Source organism: Photinus pyralis, unplaced genomic scaffold (assembly GCF_008802855.1).
Source record: "Photinus pyralis isolate 1611_PpyrPB1 unplaced genomic scaffold, Ppyr1.3 Ppyr1.4_LG5, whole genome shotgun sequence".
Lineage (NCBI taxonomy): Eukaryota > Metazoa > Arthropoda > Insecta > Coleoptera > Lampyridae > Photinus > Photinus pyralis.
The window spans coordinates 37,295,997-37,313,412 of NW_022170596.1; the positions used below are offsets into that span (position 1 = coordinate 37,295,997).

Consider the following 17,416-nt stretch of genomic DNA (forward strand, 5'->3'; position numbering starts at 1 on the left):
GATCCTTTCCTGTGGTATTTAAGTCTTGCCAGAACTCTTCGGTAATTCTTGAAGCTCTTTGGGTGTAAAGCTGTGTAAAAGCCAATGATTAAGTGGATATTAGGAAAAACAACATATTTATCCCTATTAGAGCTATGTGCCTACTAGGCTTCATAGTTTTTGAAACATTTTTTTTTTGTATTTTGCCCTCCACAGTTTTGCTAAATGACTCAAAATTGCATATAATTTTTCTCTATACTTTAGATTGGTGCTTTTTCATAATTTTTACAATACAACTGTTAAATTCGATAAAATTCTTTCATTTTTATTTAATTCACGAGTTAGACCATTGTATATGTATATACAATGTAGATACATACACAAGGGCAACAGATTTGGTAATCTGAATAAAGCACCCTGTAGATAATTACTAGCGAGCAATGAAGCGAGTGGTAACAGGGATTTTTTATTTAAAAATGGCTCTCCTGCTACAGCTGACAGCTGTTTGACATTTGATTTGGTTATTTATTTTGTGTTAAAAATGTACTGATGTGTTTTTTAATAATATAATAATTGTCTAAACAATATGGAGTCCCATTCGGAAATAATAAACGGAGATGATGAATCATCCTCCATGCTAAACGATGACTCCAACAAATTAGACACAAATTCGTCCGAATTCATAAGTTCCGAAGAGAATGAGGATACAAGATCGGAACTCAAATTTGATGCAGGTAATAGTCGATAGGTGGTTTTTCGTTGATTGCAAAGTACCGGCTGTTAAGTCGTTGCGCAGGAAACCAACGAACAAACCATGGATGTTTTTGCACTTGAAATTAACTAAAGTTTATTAGTATTGGAGAGTGCCGAGGAGAAAAGTAAACGTTTACAAATTGAGGAGGTGTTGAAAAGTGGTGATTCCGTCCTGGAAACATGGAGACGGCTAGCGCTCAGCAGATACGGGCTTGTTAATGGTAAATCGGGTACTATGGTAATTTTTGCACTTAAGTCCATTTGTAGATGATTTAAGACGACAAGTGTGGCCTTTACTTTTAAATGTTGACCCTGATCCCTCAGAGAAGGCACCTTTATTATCGGAGTTGTCGCAACATAGTGAATACAGTCAAGTTGTTTTAGATGTAAATCGCTCACTCAAACGATTTCCCCCAGGTTAGCCACCTCTTTACCTCACCTTTATTCCAATTTTTCAATTTTAGGCATTCCGTACAGGCAGAGACTTGCTTTGCAAGACCAACTAACAGTTTTAATACTGCGAGTCATAATGAAGTATCCCCATTTACGCTATTATCAGGTATGTTCTGTTGATCTGAAGAACCGTTTGTATAGTTCATTTTAAAGGGTTACCACGATGTCGCAATTACATTCCTTTTGGTAGTCGGAGAAACTGTTGCATTTAGAATCATGGAAAGATTAAGTACTGATCATTTACGCGAGTGTATGGAACCGACAATGGAAAAGACCTCCTACACTTTAACTTATATTTACCCTATTCTGCAGAGGGAAGATCTGGATTTGTACGAATTTATGGATAGGTAAAGTGTGCTTGAAAACACTTAAGTGAATGCTTTGGAAGGGGCGTAGTTGTATTGTAAAAATTGTAGCCGTAGCATTTTCTCACTGTTTCCTGATCCACTTACCCTACTATACAGGATCAATGAAGAGAATATGTATGTAGGCAACCATACAGACAGTACTGCATTTTGGGTAGGATACCCTCTTGCATTGCTTTGTTTTTTAATAAAAAATTCAAACTTGGTTCAAAATGATTCTAAAGTTTTGTAGGTTGTAGTACTTCTACTGAAAATGCGCCAGTTATTCTCTTTAGGGCCAAAACCTCTTATATTCTTATTCTATTTCTTGTCCATAACTGTATCTCTCTTCATCTTTCCCTTTCTTGACCTTCTTGTCTTCCGTTTTGAACTCATTTCCAACTGTTGGTGATCTGATTCTATTCTTGTTCTAATTGCTGGTTTTACCTTATTACTCCTACATGTCTTTCTATGACAAGAGTAACATTGGATAACTTGGACAGAACTTGAAGGCAAATTACTACAATTTAATCGTACCTTATCTATACTACGGTAAATGAAGTGTCAACAAAAAAATCATTCATTAAATTAGATAAAGATACCCTTAATCAAAGTAGTAAGTTACAAATGACTGAAAAGATAGTACAGCAATTGCGCTTCTTCCCAAGTCCTTCACTCAACATTCAAAGTAATTTTAACTAATGATTTTAGAGCAATGGTCGGCACAATGTTCGCACTACCATGGTATTTAACATGGTTCGGCCACAGTTTAAATCAATATAGGGACGTCGTGAGGTTATACGATTATTTCCTAGCTTCCCCACCTCTAATGCCCCTATATGTAACAGCATCTTTAGTTATTGATAGACGACAGGAGGTTTTCGATGTCGGATGCGATATGGCGAGCATTCACTGCTTGCTGTCACAGATACCAGACAACTTAGATTTCGAGTCCATACTCGAGCGCGCTTCTGATTTGTACAAGAAGTATCCGCCTTCCAAGTTGGAAAAGGATGTCAAAAATCGTGTGCAGAAAGAGTACGTATTTGATTTTTTTAATATCTTTCGAAAAGTACTGGCGCTTTTTAAAATACTCAAAGACCTGTTTAGCTTATTCATTTGCTTTCGTTTCTTTACTAGGCGCTTTCTTAATAACGCAAAGCAAAAGCAATTCTGATTGTACTGCCGTTGTAGATATCGCTTATCGTTTTGTGTTTGTAAATAAATTATTTTTCTTTGCACATTTCTTTTTTATTTAACCTTACGCTTTGGCTTGTAGTTTTGAATTAGTCTTAACAGTGAGACGAAGATTTTATAAAAGTCTTCGTGTTGCTAACACATTTTCTCCTTTAGACTAGAGCAGAGAAGGAAAGATGAGGCGAGAATACGTAGAAGACTTGACAAGAACAAAGCGACTTGGGTAAAAATGCGCCATTATTTACCCAATTGGTTGTTACTGCACTATCGAAACAAATATGGATTATTATTCGCCACCGCTACACTGTTGGTCGGTTTGTATGCCTATCTACGAGCCACTGAAACCGGATTTAGCCTATTCAAGTAAGCGTGTAACGGTATATTGCAGTTTTAACAAGTTTGCGTTTTCAGACAAGGGCCGTGGAACATTTGACAATTACCCATTTCCTATCATGCCAAAGCAATGATACGTAGGCGATTTTACACTATTTTTTAATGAGGGTTTTATTTATTTATCTTTTTTTGGCTGTTTATTTATAATTAGAAGCATTTATTAGGAGTTAAGACTTGTATATAGTTATTTATTTTTGTATATTGTTTGAGATAGTACCTAAATCAAAAAATGATTAGATTATGTAAATGCTGTACTATTTATAAGAAGTTTATTGAAGCACAATATGGAAGTACCTATAGCTGTTTACATTATTTTAGTGGGTTTTGACAAATTTCAAGATCGTTATCTAGCATTTGATCAAGTATATGGTGCCAAATTATAAAATCAAATGTCTTTTGTTACATGTAGCAATTGAATTTTTCCAAAATCTATGCATGTATTTGGGATATTTTTATAATTGCAATTGTCGTTTGTGTTAATGATTATAATATGACCCATTCCACTGAACATTAATCAACTTTTGGGATTAGTATTGTAGGAATTTTTTTCAGAGGGGCTGGAGTGGTGCAACAAAAACCGGGAGTCTGCAAAGTTCATACATAAGAAACCAAATGCATGAAAGCAGTTCACCTATAGTGATTTAGTTGTGTCTGTCTGAAACCCTACGTACATGCCAGATGGTTCGTTCCAATTGGAGCAAAATTGGCGTACTTGTTGATCCCCCCTGATAATGAATTCTCCTTATCATTACTTATTTATCTACTGAAGAAGAAAAATATATGCTTTATTTGTCAGAGAAATTGTTTAGGAAAATTTTAATATTCTGAAAAACTGGTGGTTGCCCAAAAAACCCCCATTCAGATTTCCTTGTATAGTACGTGAGTTCTTGTTTATCAATGTTTCTTCACTTTGAGCTTATTATTGCATCCTACAACTTAAATATAATTACTGGGAAAAGGCGGGCAACTATCATGTTGGAAGGCGCTATTATGGCCATTTTCTCCGCCTGAGACCTTAACTACTCCTACAGTTTTCCAGATTATTTAGCTTGTTATTTTTGCCATCGGTAGCACCTGAACCAAAAAAATCTACATTAAATGTTAACTTTGTTATATGTGGAATGTTAACCACAGATTCTTCTAGTAAAGGCAAACATATCGCATATTTTAAATATCAAGTGTGCGCATGCGCAATTAGTACAATAAAATTTCACCAATTTTCCTTCAAACCCGAACATTTATGACTACTCAGCGGGACCTTTTGAAATACGTTTGGACATCTACTTCCAGGATGACGCTCAAAAAGTCCCACGACCTCGTTAGTGGGATAGCGGAGATATCCTGGAATAAATGGAATTTCAAGAACATTTCTGGAGCGGGGCTAAATAAACCATTTTCTTTCGAACCGGCTCTCGCCTTGTCAGTAGCTGTGGATTAGTGACTCAAAGTGAAGTCAAGAAGACCCCACACTGGACGGCGCTCCATTCGGGGTAGTCCACTTTATGGATGACCTACTCCGGGGAAGAGGCGTATAGGTATGTTGTCGCTTGCGAACCTGCGGGGTTGTGCCGTTATCAGAGCTGGGCAAAGCCCTTTCTGAAAGGGCTATTGAAGCTCTAAGCACAAAGCCCTTAGTCAATGTGCTTCAATACTCAAGCACAAATTACTATCGGTCATCAGAAAGACTTGAAACTACATATTACTTCTAAAAGGGCTTTGAACTTCAAGCACAAAGCACTTTAGGACAAGGCTTGTACACTATTTGAGGGCTTGAAGCCCTAAAAGGACTTGAACACTTTTCCAAGCACAAAGCACTTTTAAGAAAAGGGCTTGAAGCACTTTTGCTCGAAGTCCTTATTAACGATCTTTGAGATCGTTTATAATTTTGTCATTGCTGTTTGTCTGTGTGCACGATAACTTTGTTTGTAAACGTCCGATCGCTTTGAAAATTGGTACACATGTTCTTAAGGATATATGCAAAGTCACTATAGTTTTTCATATGCGTAGACTACCCAAAAACTTAAAAAAAAATTTTAATTGAATTGTAAAATTAAAACAAACACATTACGCAAAACTTTTAATTAAATAACTCTCATTAACGCTAAAAAGCATATACTGAATCTGAATGCTATACCGTGTTCTTAAAAAAGAAACGCTGAGAGGTAATTTTTCGTACCACACGCTGTTCATGTTTGATTAAAGTTCTTGAATAAAATTGTAATTTAGACAAGCACAGTGCTTGGAAGCCCTGAAAGAGCTTGAAAGCACTTTTACAAGCACTTTTGAAGAGGGCTTGTAGAGGAAAAAGGGCTTGAAGCACTTCCTTGAAGTTCAAAGCCCCAAGCACTTTGGAAAAGTAATTCAATTACCAAGTCCTAATTACAAACACAAGAAAGTGCTTAAAGTTCAGGGCTTGAAAGTTCTGAAAGGGCTTGAAGCCCTTTTACAAGTACAAAGCCCTCAAGCTCTGGCCGTTATATGCTGTTCTTAATATGTTCAATCATGCACCTTGTCGTGGTGGTGGGGATCGAGTAGTCACAATTTCGTGGCGAAACCAAGTATCCTAGGCCGGTAATTATTAGACTCCATGGTTTTACCCATAAAGTTTGATACGTGCTACCCAATTCCAGTAAATCTGGTTCAAAGGATGCTGTATCATTCGAACGCTTCATGGAGTAGAGAAATCCGAAAGGGTTCTTGACGATCGCTCATTAAACGTAATATAGGAAACTATATTGACATGAGTAGCACAATTTTTACGTACGTTCACTCCCAATACAGGAGTAGAGTTTCGAGAAATCGAACTCGACCATGACTTATTGTTAAAGGTGATAGAGGACATTTTATTGACACACTCAGGGAAGTGGGAGACCCCCAGGCGCTGACCACCCCTGTCCACTTATAGTTGGGTTGGACTCTGAGAGGTTGTGAAATTGACTTGAAAATGCGGGGAAATATGCGATTTATTTTTCTGGTATTTCTCATATGGTTCGCTGGCCCAGCACTTGAAACGCCAGGAGGCTTATATGTGTTAGTGCGCTATGCTACTGTTCTTATATGTTGACGTTAAATATTTTCAATTTCAGGATTGACAAATAGTATACACAGCATTTTCCGAGAATTTTCTTTTCATTGTGCTTATCGTTTCTTCATGGAAAAGTGTGTGATTTTGTGAAGTGCGGTGGTGGTTATACGTTTCAGTGTCGACCAATAGTAGATAAGCAATGTATGTTCTGAAACAGGAAGTGACGTCACGCCAATGAGAGCTCTGTATTTTGGTCACGTGGTACGTGATTGACGAATGGGATCGCTTGAGTCGGCCATTTTGTTTCGTCACGAAACGGCTGATAAGAGCATGCATTTTCTGAAACAGGAAACGCGTCATAGCTTGTGAAATATTTGTCTGAAAAAAAGGCTGCGTCGAGGATTTGAACCGTCGATATAGTTGACGCCAAATTAAGTTGGGTATGACTCATTCTTAAAATTGTACGGATTAAGATTCAAGCAACGTCAGTCGTATCTAAATCGACGTTTAGTTAATATGCGCACGGGTAGATGTCTCTGTAACTTGCCAACTTCAAGTTCAACTTTTAATCTGTCAAACTTCGAGGTTGCGTAAATTGATATGCGGATTCAAAACTAAAAGCACTTAAAGGGAACTGTTAAAGGGAACTGTTATATTTAGTGAATTATTAAAATAGAAGAAATGGTTGTTATAATTATCTTACTTATTTGAACCTATACTTAATGTAGGTAAACACACCGATCCTCTACATTCATTTATAACATGCATTTCAGGCAGAAAACTGGCAAATCAAATGCGTTATTCTAAAATGTTGAACATTAGCTACGAGCAAGGTTTCACAATATCGTATACAGTCCTCTTCTTTCGGCAAAGGTGATTTGGTAACGAGACATCTGTATCTGCACCTATCGTGCTTCAGCTTATGAGATTATGTCAAGAAGAAATCAAAAACAATTTCGTTATACTTATAACAGATGTTCAGTTCCAGTTTAGATGCTACAAGATAATTATAAAGTTACGTCAATGGTTTTCACAATTTCATATGCAAGTTGTTACAATTTACCGATTAAACTCTCCACAAGTGCAAAGTAGTTTTTAAAAAAAAACTGTTTCTTGATGTATTGAAGTAAAAACGTAAAAATAAATGTTAACCAGGTAAACACGAAATGACAGAAGAAAAGCTGAGGAATGCGCGACATACGTTTTAGACCGCCCGTATGAATTGTACAGCAAACTCAAGTTACGAATTTCTATCCTTCTCTAGCAACCGTCAATCTGTGTGAGAGGCACCGTTCCATACGCTAATTATTGCAATACATAGCGATGAGTCATACCCAATTTAATTTGGCGTCAACTATACGCAAATTACGAATCTGCCGCCTTAACCATCTGAGCTAGGCGAGGCTTTGAGATATGAACGTTTAGCAGTTCAAGTATAGTTAGAATGGCGGGGGCGAGTTGTAGAAGGGTATAACGCGGGGGTGCGTCGCCGATAGGGGCTATTTGGCGGGGAAGCGTGTTAAAATAATGCGTACGTGTGAGTAAGACATGCGTGAGCTTTAATTTTAACGGTGTCTCCATCTGCTGAGACATATGGCCTACCGTATAGGAAACTGTAATTGCGCGGCACGTTGACGTTAAAATAATACGTACGACGCTCGTATGCGAAAAATAATTTTTCATATTGCTAACTAGAAAGGAAATGAGCTTATCTTCTTTATGCTTTATTTTTTAGACGCATTATTCTAATATTACATTCTAATATGACATTGGTTTTCGAATATGCTTTGACGAAATACAATCATTACTATTACAATAAATCATTAGCGGCGCGGGTCCATCGATGTGAGTGCGCTGCCACGGCTGGTTCCAATGTTTCTTACATCGTATTCGATTACGTAATTCACAGTCTCTTTGCAATACAAGACATTGTGTTAGAAAGTGTGCCTGTAATTGATGGACATCGGCAGAGAGTCACCATTGTGCAAGAAGAAGTAATTCAGTTGCCGCCTACCGTGGTGGAATTTAACTTTGTACCTGCCGGTGAAGGAAGCTCCAAATAATATATCGCTATCAGCCTCGATCTCTGCAAACATTAAGTGGAGCTGCGGTATTGAATAAGTTTAAATATCGTTCGTTTGTACCGGAAAATATATACGGGTACATCTACATGCCCAAGAGAATCCTGTATTTCTTAAAGCAATTATGGCGAGCAAGACAACTGAAAATTATATGGAGAACAGAAATACATGAAGCACTAACCAACAGTGAAATATGTAACATAACCTCAATTCGAACGTTAAAAAGCCGCTATCCTACTACCGTTGAGTGACTTCACTCAACGCTACTACGTTAATTGCAGGCATTAATAATACTAGCATCGTCCGTCACACTTATACGCGCCAATATTACGAGGGTTCTGCTGCTCCTGATGAGTCTACTGAAATGTCACATCCTTGGATAACACCTTATGTACCGGCATCATCATACTCGTCCCTCAATGGTGACGAAGAAGAAGAAGAAGAACAAGAAAGTAGAATTTCGATCCATCGAAATCGATAAACGTGAAAATGAACAGGATTATAAAATTAGGATTGATCGCGGTTGATTAGCAGAATTCAAATGGACCAGTGGTCTTCATTTTTATCCGGAATTAGAATGTGGATCCTCGAAAAATTAATTTAACAGAATATACTACTTATCAGGTTAATTGTGATTGGAATGAGTGAAATATCTATAGCTTTATTTGTAATCTAATTTTTTCGATGTATGTGAACCTTAATAAAGAAAAAAAATACGCTGCCGACGAGGACCTTTATTATAAATATTTAAAATATATAAAATTTTGTATAAATCTAAACACACATTAATGATTTTAATTATGAGGCGCACCTGCATTAGTTTTTTTGAAGGACGAGGAGGACGACTGATGTCAACGATTTTGATTGTAGCAGTTCCTTTGACGAGGTGATTGGTATCTTCTGCGAAAAAAAAATGCAAACAGGTCGCAAACTTTTTTTATACTTACGGTCCTACACGCAAGAAATTCAAGTGCATATGCAAAATTCAGTTCAATATTAAAACTAAATTTAACGGTCGATTTATTAGACTTTTTAGGAACAATAGTTCTATAACATAATGGAGTATTAATACAGAAGGTAGTTTACATAGTGGAAAGCAGCTTGTAACCACATTAGTCATAGAGAACAGCTTTGTCAAATAAAAACTATTATAAGATATGGTGTGAGTAAATCTAAATATCACTACAAACATAAAATCATAACTACTCCACATAGATTTTGTTTAATCTATTCAAGGTAAAATATTAACAAAATATAAAAATATCACATCTTTCTAAAATATACGGGAAGAATAATGGCATAAATTAAATTAACTTAATTTCATTAAATTTGTAATGTAGCTTATCACACTGCCTGAATTGAGAATTTGCATATGATCCACATTGCGCATAGGTACCACGTGCACGGGTTGCTTTTGCATTCTCTGCCAAAGCATACAGCCTTCTAGAGAACGGCGATTAACCGTACCGTCACCATCCCCGTTTATCAGCACCGGATACCCGTCCAACCAGGCACCCGGTTTATAATACAGCTTCTCAACTGTAGGAACATTAATGCCGTACAAGCAGTGCACCTCCACTCCGGGCGCCGTAATGTTTATACGGAACGGATCAGTATCCTTCTTCATTTCCCAGCCGTCCATAAATTGAATATCCCTGCAAAAAATAATCAAATTTTCGGTTCTAGGTGATTCGACGTACTTGAAATACTCCTGAAGATTCCTCAATGAGTAATTTTTATGCTCGGTCTGAACGAGTGTCTCATCTTGGTGCCAGAAGTACGGCGAAGGGAGCAGCCATGCGAGGCTGGGTGAAGTAATTTGTTCCTGTCGCATTACGCTCTCACGTAGAAAGTAAGATCCCAAATTGTCACCTGAAATTCATAATTAATCACCTATTTGTATTTACCCACAGATGTTTGTTAAGAGGAGACTGTGGCAAACGTGGATCTGACCTTCAGGCACTAGGAGATGAGGATTCGAGTTGGAAAAGGCGCATAACCGGTCAAAATTAAGCATGGATCCACATTCGGATTTCATTGAAACACGTTTATCACCCCAGAAAAGGTAAACCTTGTCTGAGCTATCCCAATCTAATATGACTTTTTAGTAAAATCAAAAAGATCTCAAAAATCTAACAGTAGTTCAACTGCATTACAAAACAGTTGAACTACTGGAAATCGGTTAATTACCAAAAAGTAATTGGAACTACTACCAATTTAAGTATTGGAATTATATCAACTAAAGTCTAAACTATGACTAACTGCACAAAAAGTACTCATATCTAGTTGAATTTCCTACAGTTTTGTGACTAGTGTATAGGTCTATCAGTGAAGATTATTTACCAACCGATGGTGTAAACTTTTACAGCTTTCACCGTTCCACCCCATGCTCCCGACAGACTGACTAGTGATTTGATATACTTCGCCTTCCAAGCACTGGATTGTATACTTAGGAAATAAATAGACATCGGGCCACCCATCGAATGCGCTATAAGTATAATGGGCGTGTTATTGTTTGCTGTGTAAGTAGCTTCAATCAACTCTCTTAGTTGAATAAAATAGTCTTGATTCTCATCTGCAAAAGTAACAGGTTAAGTGAAGAAATATTCAAAGCGCAGCATACTTGGGGCCTTTCGGAAGTCAAACGGAGCACCCCGCACACTCAAATTTCGAACGTATCCTAAATTAACTAGAGCGTTTCCTATATCCTTAAAATAATAGCCGCTAGAAGCATGACTAGGATCTAAGTACTCGACGGATTCGGTATTCCCGAAACCGGTCACTCTGATATCGACCCCGTCCATATTCGACGTCTTGCGGGTAACGTTGTCATATTTAAGCTTAACGTTGTCAATCCAGCAGTCGATTATAACCGGAGTCAGCAGTTCCAGATTGAGCCAAATGTTGAAGTAGGAAGAGGTCGTCTTCTGGCATAAGTAGTGCACCACTGCGGATTTGTTTAGTTTCGCTTCCAACTGCGAGCCACCGTCTCCAGGTATGAAAACTACAGGATTTAGACCTCCGCCACTGGCCGATGAAAAAATTAAGCTTAGGACGATTACGGAGGTATGTATGAGTCGCATCTTTGCTCAAATTTGTACTGGGATTTCAGTAATTATTCATACAATCGATTTACCAACAATAAACAACTACATGATTGCGAAAATATTGAATGACTAAGCAGGGACGTCTCTAGAAAAATTGCCCTTGACAATTGACACCCGTCTAGAAGAATCAATTGCTCTACGCCTGTAGCATAGGCAACCAACAGAGCAGTAACTCTGTAACTTCATTGAAGCAACTTTGAAGTTCGATTTTCAAATGTGCTCATTATGCATTTCTGAAAGCAATGGAAATAGGCTCATCTGATACGTTACAAACTAAACTAACATTTACGTTGTTTTAATTTTCTATTGGAACAGCAGGTGCCTTCCAGATGTACATATCTATTTTTCAAGGTTGTGTAGTTATAAACATTTTGAAATATTTGCTAGATACGGAGCTGGAAATGACCCCATAGATCATGAACGTCAATATCGAAAATCGTACGATGATAGTGTACAAAAACACGCAATCTTATACTTTTATAACATCAACGATCTTTTTGTAATCAAAGTGGATCAAAATCAAGGTTTTTTGACCTCGTTTCGTACATGCGATTTGCGCAGATACATGTTTTGAAACAAATGGTCTGATTCTTTCGTAATGTGTGCACGTGTAGTGCAACAAAAAAAACATTTCAAATACTAGATCAGGTTTTTTTATGGCGTTAACCACGTAAACAGTTTAATAAAATGGGTCTAAATAAATGAGTATTAATGGAATATGGATTGCATAAAGTAGATCCTATTTTTGAACACATTTAATCCTTATATCCACTTTATCCCTGTGCCGAAACTCTTGGAAACCCCCTATATAAGTATAAATCAAAAATTTGCTTTTTCTTTTGATTGAAACTTAATTGAATAAAGCTTTTTGGTTGAATGTATATGGTGATTCTGATTTGGCGATCATTCCTTTCTTTCTTCTGTTGGAAAAATCATATCCTTGTCTTTTATAGCCTATCACAATCTTGGTAACACTTATTCAAAAGATAACATGTTTTTTCTATGTAGAAATTTGACTATATATCGCGGGCTTTACGTCCTACAATTCCCAGTAAGAGCTTGTGATCTGTGTAGCAATTATATTACGCTTGACCATGTATACAGTTTTTGATGACGTAATCAGCGTGTTGGTATTTCCAGTTCCACCAACTATACAATAGCCACATTCATTTGAATCCTAACCTCAAAATTTTAATTTTCATTAAATTTTGGACATTTATATCTGTAATAACGTGAGTATGTAGCAGAGCCAAATGTAATAAAATTGCGCAATTACAGGAAAATGAAAACCGAAGACCTAATGCATTCCAATGGTACAACAGCTTACGAAACATATAGCGTAATTGTACCCTACGGCTTCCTTACATTTATCACATCCTTACTAAACGTCAAATACCCCAATCGAAGTATCTTGCATCGTTTAATTTTTGAATTCAACTTATTAATCATTACGGAAATTCTAATTATGACAGTTCTAGCGGATTACGCCACCGAAATCGTTATGTTATTGATTATTCTGTGCATACTTCTGCTGGGCATGTTTCGTTGGAAAGACGGAAATCCCCCGAAACCGGCTCGGCATTTAAATTATATCACCGCAGTTCGTTCGGCTATAAACATTTTGTCTGTAATTGCAATATTGGCGGTGGACTTCACGATATTTCCCCGTCGGTTTGCGAAGACTAAAGAGTACGGTTATAGCTTAATGGATGTTGGCGTCGGTTTGTTCGTGTTCTCCAATGGAATTGTCGCTCCGGAAATACGGGGGAAATCGAATTCACTCTCAAAGACAGTAAGAGGTACAATTCCGTTAATTGTGCTCGGTAGTGCGCGCTTTCTTGCAACCACGCGGTTGGATTACAACGTGCCCGTGTCGGAGTATGGCGTGCACTGGAATTTTTTTATAACACTTGCCGTAGTGAAACTTTGCTCCGCAATTATTTTAAGTGTTGTAAGTGTCCGTAGATCACTGTTTTTAGGTGCCAGTCTGCTTTTTGTGCACGAAATTATTTTACAATTAGGTGTAGGGCAATTTGTGCTAAGTACTGCTTCGCGAAGTACATTTTTTAATGCGAATAGAGAAGGTATTTCATCGTCCTTGGGTTATTTGGGTTTGTACTTTCTTAGTGTGAGCTTTGGCCAGTTTCTCCATCTGTATGTTTACAATAAATCACGAAAGCACATATTTAAATTGTGTCTAATCAGTGCATTTTTGCTGTGGGCCACTGTGCTTCTTAATAAGAATTTTGGCATCTCCAGACGTTTGGCTAATTCCGGCTATTGCCTATGGATACTATTCATCGGTATCTCAATGGTTACGATTTTCTATTTGGGAGAAATAATTCTGAATTTCGTCTGTGGACGTGCTAACAGTCCGTTAGTATTTGAAGCGGTCAATTACAATGGATTATCATTTTTTTTACTGGCCAACTTGTTAACAGGAGCTGTGAATATTTTATTCGACACCTTATCAACGGATGGTTTACGGAGTCTTTGTATTATTATTGTTTATATGATAATTAACTGTGGTGTATCTTATGGTTTATTTGCGAAAAGTATTAAAATAAAATTGTAAAAAAAATAATATCACTAATACTGTTAAAATCACATTTACAGTTCGTTGTGAACGTTAATAGTTTTCATGAGGTCCTGGAATTTCTTGTGCTCTTTAACGTGATCAACTGCTTCGGTCACCAGACGTAGAAATTCGGTCAGATCGAAAGAATAATTTGTGAACTTTGCATGCGCTCCTCCGCTTGGATGAGTGCCCTCATCTTCTTGGATGAGCTTAGTGCTGTCCTCCCAAGTGATGTACTTTACCCCTCGTAATCTCGCAAGGTCAAAGTAACAATTTTCGTCTTCACAATTATATCTAAAAAATGATGAGTTTAAAAGAAAAGGTTTAATTAATCGTGCACAATTGACAATAACCAGCCAGCAATAGATTATCATAGAGATGGCTACAAAAATATGCATACGCAGATTTTAGTTAGGGGCGTTTAGACTGTGATTGATGAAATGGTTGATTTTCCAAACACCCCTAAATACTGTATTTGTTATGTGGCTTATTAACAAAAACCAATTTTTCATTGCTGGATATTTCCCATCTTATTCTTATGGTTAATTAATCCCTGCATATTTTTTTACTGTATCGTTATTGCTAACTGAACATGGAGTGACTGCAAAACTTACAGTTCAAACACAACAGCCCAATCAGGTAAAAATAACAAGTGTGTAAGCCCCGCTCCGTGCATTCCAATGAATACGTCGGTATTATGTGTTATACCTATTTGAGTTTTAAAATCAACGTGCTTGTTGTAGACTACTCGTCGGACCTCGTACTCTTCATTCTCCTGCAGAGCCTCCAAAAGTGCATCTTCATTTAGTATGTTTCGATATTTTGTATCTCTAGACAAAAGCGTTATCCGAATTTTCTTGTTCTGTCGAGGGTGGAATTCTATTCCCAAGCGATGTAGCATATGTCGAGAAAATGCATGAAACAGACCGCTGTTTTCACAACCGTAAATGACCGGAGTGTTGTAGTACAGCCCGAAGATCATTCTCGGTAACAATGGGAATACGACGTTTTTGAAACATACGGTTTTACCACGAAATGTTTTTAAATCCCACAGGGGGTGATCGGTGAAAGCTTGCCATGCAAGCTCAAAAGATGAGTAGTATGTATACGATTCCCATATAAGAACGTGAATATCAGTCGAAAATGCCTCCCAATGGGTCAGGTTAACATGTATAGAAGCGTATAGATTTAAAAAATCACAGAAATGGTGATACATATTAACTGCTGAAAATTTCCAGGTTTAATCGGCTGCATTCAGTTACGAAGGCGTAGAGGGGACAATTTGTTGTAATCAGACTTTAATAACGAATTCCTAGCTTTCTAGAAATGAGCTTTTAGGTTCTCTCCTTTTAAAAGGAATCTAGATCTTGCAGCATCACTGAAATCTATCTCAAGGAAAGCAAGGGACAGACAGTGTCTATGTTACAATGCCATTTGGCCAAAAGTGATAATTGTGTTGTGGCATTACATGTACTTAACAAAATTATAGACTATTCTGAGTAAGATACCAAAGAAAATCTACATGTTGCCCTTCTACACCTTCGTACAGGATAAATACAACATACTTGCATCAATCTTCATAATAAATGTAGGTTTTTCAATGGTAACATCACAAGCACTGTCCTGTATTGGTGCATCCAATTGCTTAAAGTGTCTCAATTCTGGTCCCCAACTTTGCAGCGGACTAATATGGTCAGCTTCAGCTAACAGCTTATCTTTGTGCAATGAGCAGTGGCCCCCTAAAATTCTACCTTTACAGAAAACTGGGCAGTACTTTTATAACGTACCAACATCTCCATCCCCCAAGACGTCCATCTTATACCGCAACGGCTCATCCCTATTCAACAGAGAGGTAAAATTCATCATAATATTACGACCTCTGCAGAACCGCATGTGCTCCGAGCACTCCAGCGAGCTGTCGTACCGAAACAACGGCTCGCAGAGCACTTTCATCTCGCGTATCTGTTGTTTGACGTATCCGAAATCTGCCTGCGTATAAAAGGTGTTTTGCTGATCGTATTTGGTCTTAACCCACCCGCGATGATCGCCGGGACAATGCGGAATGGAGTACTGTTTATCCCAGGTACAGTTGTATTCGTACCCCCAACATACGTCCTTTGCCGAATCCGAGTACGCGCATTCCGGGTCCGACTGACATTGCGTCAATATTTCCGGAAAGTTATAAAGGTAATAGGGCAAATGCTCTTTCGGTAAATTAATTCTGTTGAAATTCACGGATGAACCGGTTACACTGAAAATTAAGAGCAGTAGATGGGATAACATTGCTCATACGTAACGTTGTTTAATTGTTTAATAAGTATTAAACATTCCCTTCTATTTCAATAGAGATAGTGTAAAGTAGGAACAGGTGTCTGGCCTTGTACATGCTGAAGAGAGTAAAAGTTATAAAAAGATCTTATGTAGGTAGGTATTACATAACCTTAATTAGTAAATACAAAGCTAGAAATGTCAACAAATCTGTAATGTATAGGGTAGGTCAACTTTTTTAGTTTGGCGTTATCCGCACTGTCCTTAGTGTGCGTTTACAATGAACCTATACGTTAAGAAATACAAAACGTAAAAATTTCGCAAAGTTGAACTGTATAGAAACATACGAAGGTGTTTACAATGAACGTAATTTTTACGTACGTATATGTAAGCGATATGTAAGTCTAAGGTTGAAAATGTTTCAAAGTTATGTACGGTCAAATATCATACTACTTGTAGTATGGTCTTTGGTTTATTGTAAACAGCGAAGTAAATTTACGGAACCGATACGGATATGTACGAGTTACGGTTTATGAAATATTTACGTATACGTTAATTGTAAACGCACACTAAGCCTTTTTTTTCGGCCGAAAAAAAAATTATCTCAGATCGGCCGGAAAAAAAATGTTCTTATAGAATGTGGCCTGTAGAATCCATAATTTCAAACAGTTCCAAGATTGGGCTACTAGTTCAAAAGTTACAGCCCTTTGAATTTTCTTACGAAATTGGTTTCTAGTCTATAACTTTTGATTGAGGCGTCTAATCGAAAAAGTACGAATCGTTTTGGATTCTACGCACCAAAATTAATACGAAAAAGTGTTTTCCCGAGAAATTTTGGTGTAGTCGATTTTTGATAAAAAAAAAAAGAAGGTTATACTATGTGTGCGTTTACAATGAACGTATACGTAAATATTTCATAAACCGTAAAGCTGCATTCACAACCTCCAATTAATGTTTATAATTAAGTGAAATTATTTCGTTAACTTTACGCAAAGCAATCATTCGCAATACCTGAAATTAATACCTGAAATTAGTGTTTAAGCAGTGTCGCCACCTATGTACCGGCGAGGCAATTGGTTAATTGTTTATACAACAAGTTTCAACATAACCTAGTAGCGCAAGCAGTGTTTTGTGTTAATAAGTGTCTTTTAACTATAACTAGCCTTATCCTAAAGTGTCAAGATACTTTTTTCTGTTCGCCACATTCATTGTATATGTAAACAAAATCAAAACAAACA

The 17,416-nt window shown here is 37.3% G+C and overlaps 4 protein-coding genes across 7 annotated transcripts; 2 read left to right on the plus strand and 2 right to left on the minus strand.

Annotated features, from left to right (window-relative positions):
- The first annotated feature begins 465 nt into the window (after nt 1-465).
- On the plus strand, nt 466-3,736 carry LOC116171940 (TBC1 domain family member 20). The gene is made up of 8 exons (XM_031488995.1): nt 466-713; nt 834-953; nt 1,000-1,149; nt 1,197-1,291; nt 1,339-1,532; nt 2,241-2,567; nt 2,883-3,089; nt 3,138-3,736. The coding sequence occupies exons 1-8, from the start codon at nt 566-568 to the stop codon at nt 3,157-3,159; spliced, it is 1,263 nt and encodes a 420-aa protein (XP_031344855.1). The 5' UTR covers nt 466-565; the 3' UTR covers nt 3,160-3,736.
- A 5,492-nt stretch (nt 3,737-9,228) lies between these two features.
- LOC116171941 (group XV phospholipase A2-like) lies at nt 9,229-11,419 on the minus strand. The gene is made up of 4 exons (XM_031488996.1): nt 10,849-11,419; nt 10,573-10,800; nt 9,926-10,097; nt 9,229-9,880 (listed from the first exon to the last, which is right to left on the minus strand). Exons 1-4 carry the CDS (start codon nt 11,306-11,308, stop codon nt 9,535-9,537), a joined length of 1,206 nt encoding a protein of 401 aa, XP_031344856.1. The 5' UTR covers nt 11,309-11,419; the 3' UTR covers nt 9,229-9,534.
- Nucleotides 11,420-12,372: 953 nt separating this feature from the next.
- Nucleotides 12,373-13,921, plus strand: LOC116171939 (uncharacterized protein At4g17910-like). Of its 2 annotated transcripts, none has more exons than XM_031488993.1 (2): nt 12,373-12,564; nt 12,611-13,921. In XM_031488993.1, exon 2 carries the CDS (start codon nt 12,615-12,617, stop codon nt 13,905-13,907), a length of 1,293 nt encoding a protein of 430 aa, XP_031344853.1. In that variant the 5' UTR covers nt 12,373-12,564; nt 12,611-12,614; the 3' UTR covers nt 13,908-13,921. The 2 variants fall into 2 exon arrangements, with proteins under 2 accessions (XP_031344853.1, XP_031344852.1); XM_031488992.1 differs by having other exon boundaries at nt 12,374-12,556.
- On the minus strand, nt 13,857-16,377 carry LOC116171936 (EGF domain-specific O-linked N-acetylglucosamine transferase). 3 transcript variants are annotated; one of them, XM_031488988.1, is made up of 4 exons: nt 15,698-16,375; nt 15,476-15,649; nt 14,525-15,131; nt 13,857-14,204 (listed from the first exon to the last, which is right to left on the minus strand). In XM_031488988.1, exons 1-4 carry the CDS (start codon nt 16,191-16,193, stop codon nt 13,943-13,945), a joined length of 1,539 nt encoding a protein of 512 aa, XP_031344848.1. In that variant the 5' UTR covers nt 16,194-16,375; the 3' UTR covers nt 13,857-13,942. The 3 variants fall into 3 exon arrangements, with proteins under 3 accessions (XP_031344848.1, XP_031344847.1, XP_031344849.1); XM_031488987.1 differs by having other exon boundaries at nt 14,525-15,134; nt 15,698-16,374; XM_031488989.1 differs by having other exon boundaries at nt 14,072-14,204; nt 14,619-15,134; nt 15,698-16,377.
- Nucleotides 16,378-17,416: the final 1,039 nt, after the last annotated feature.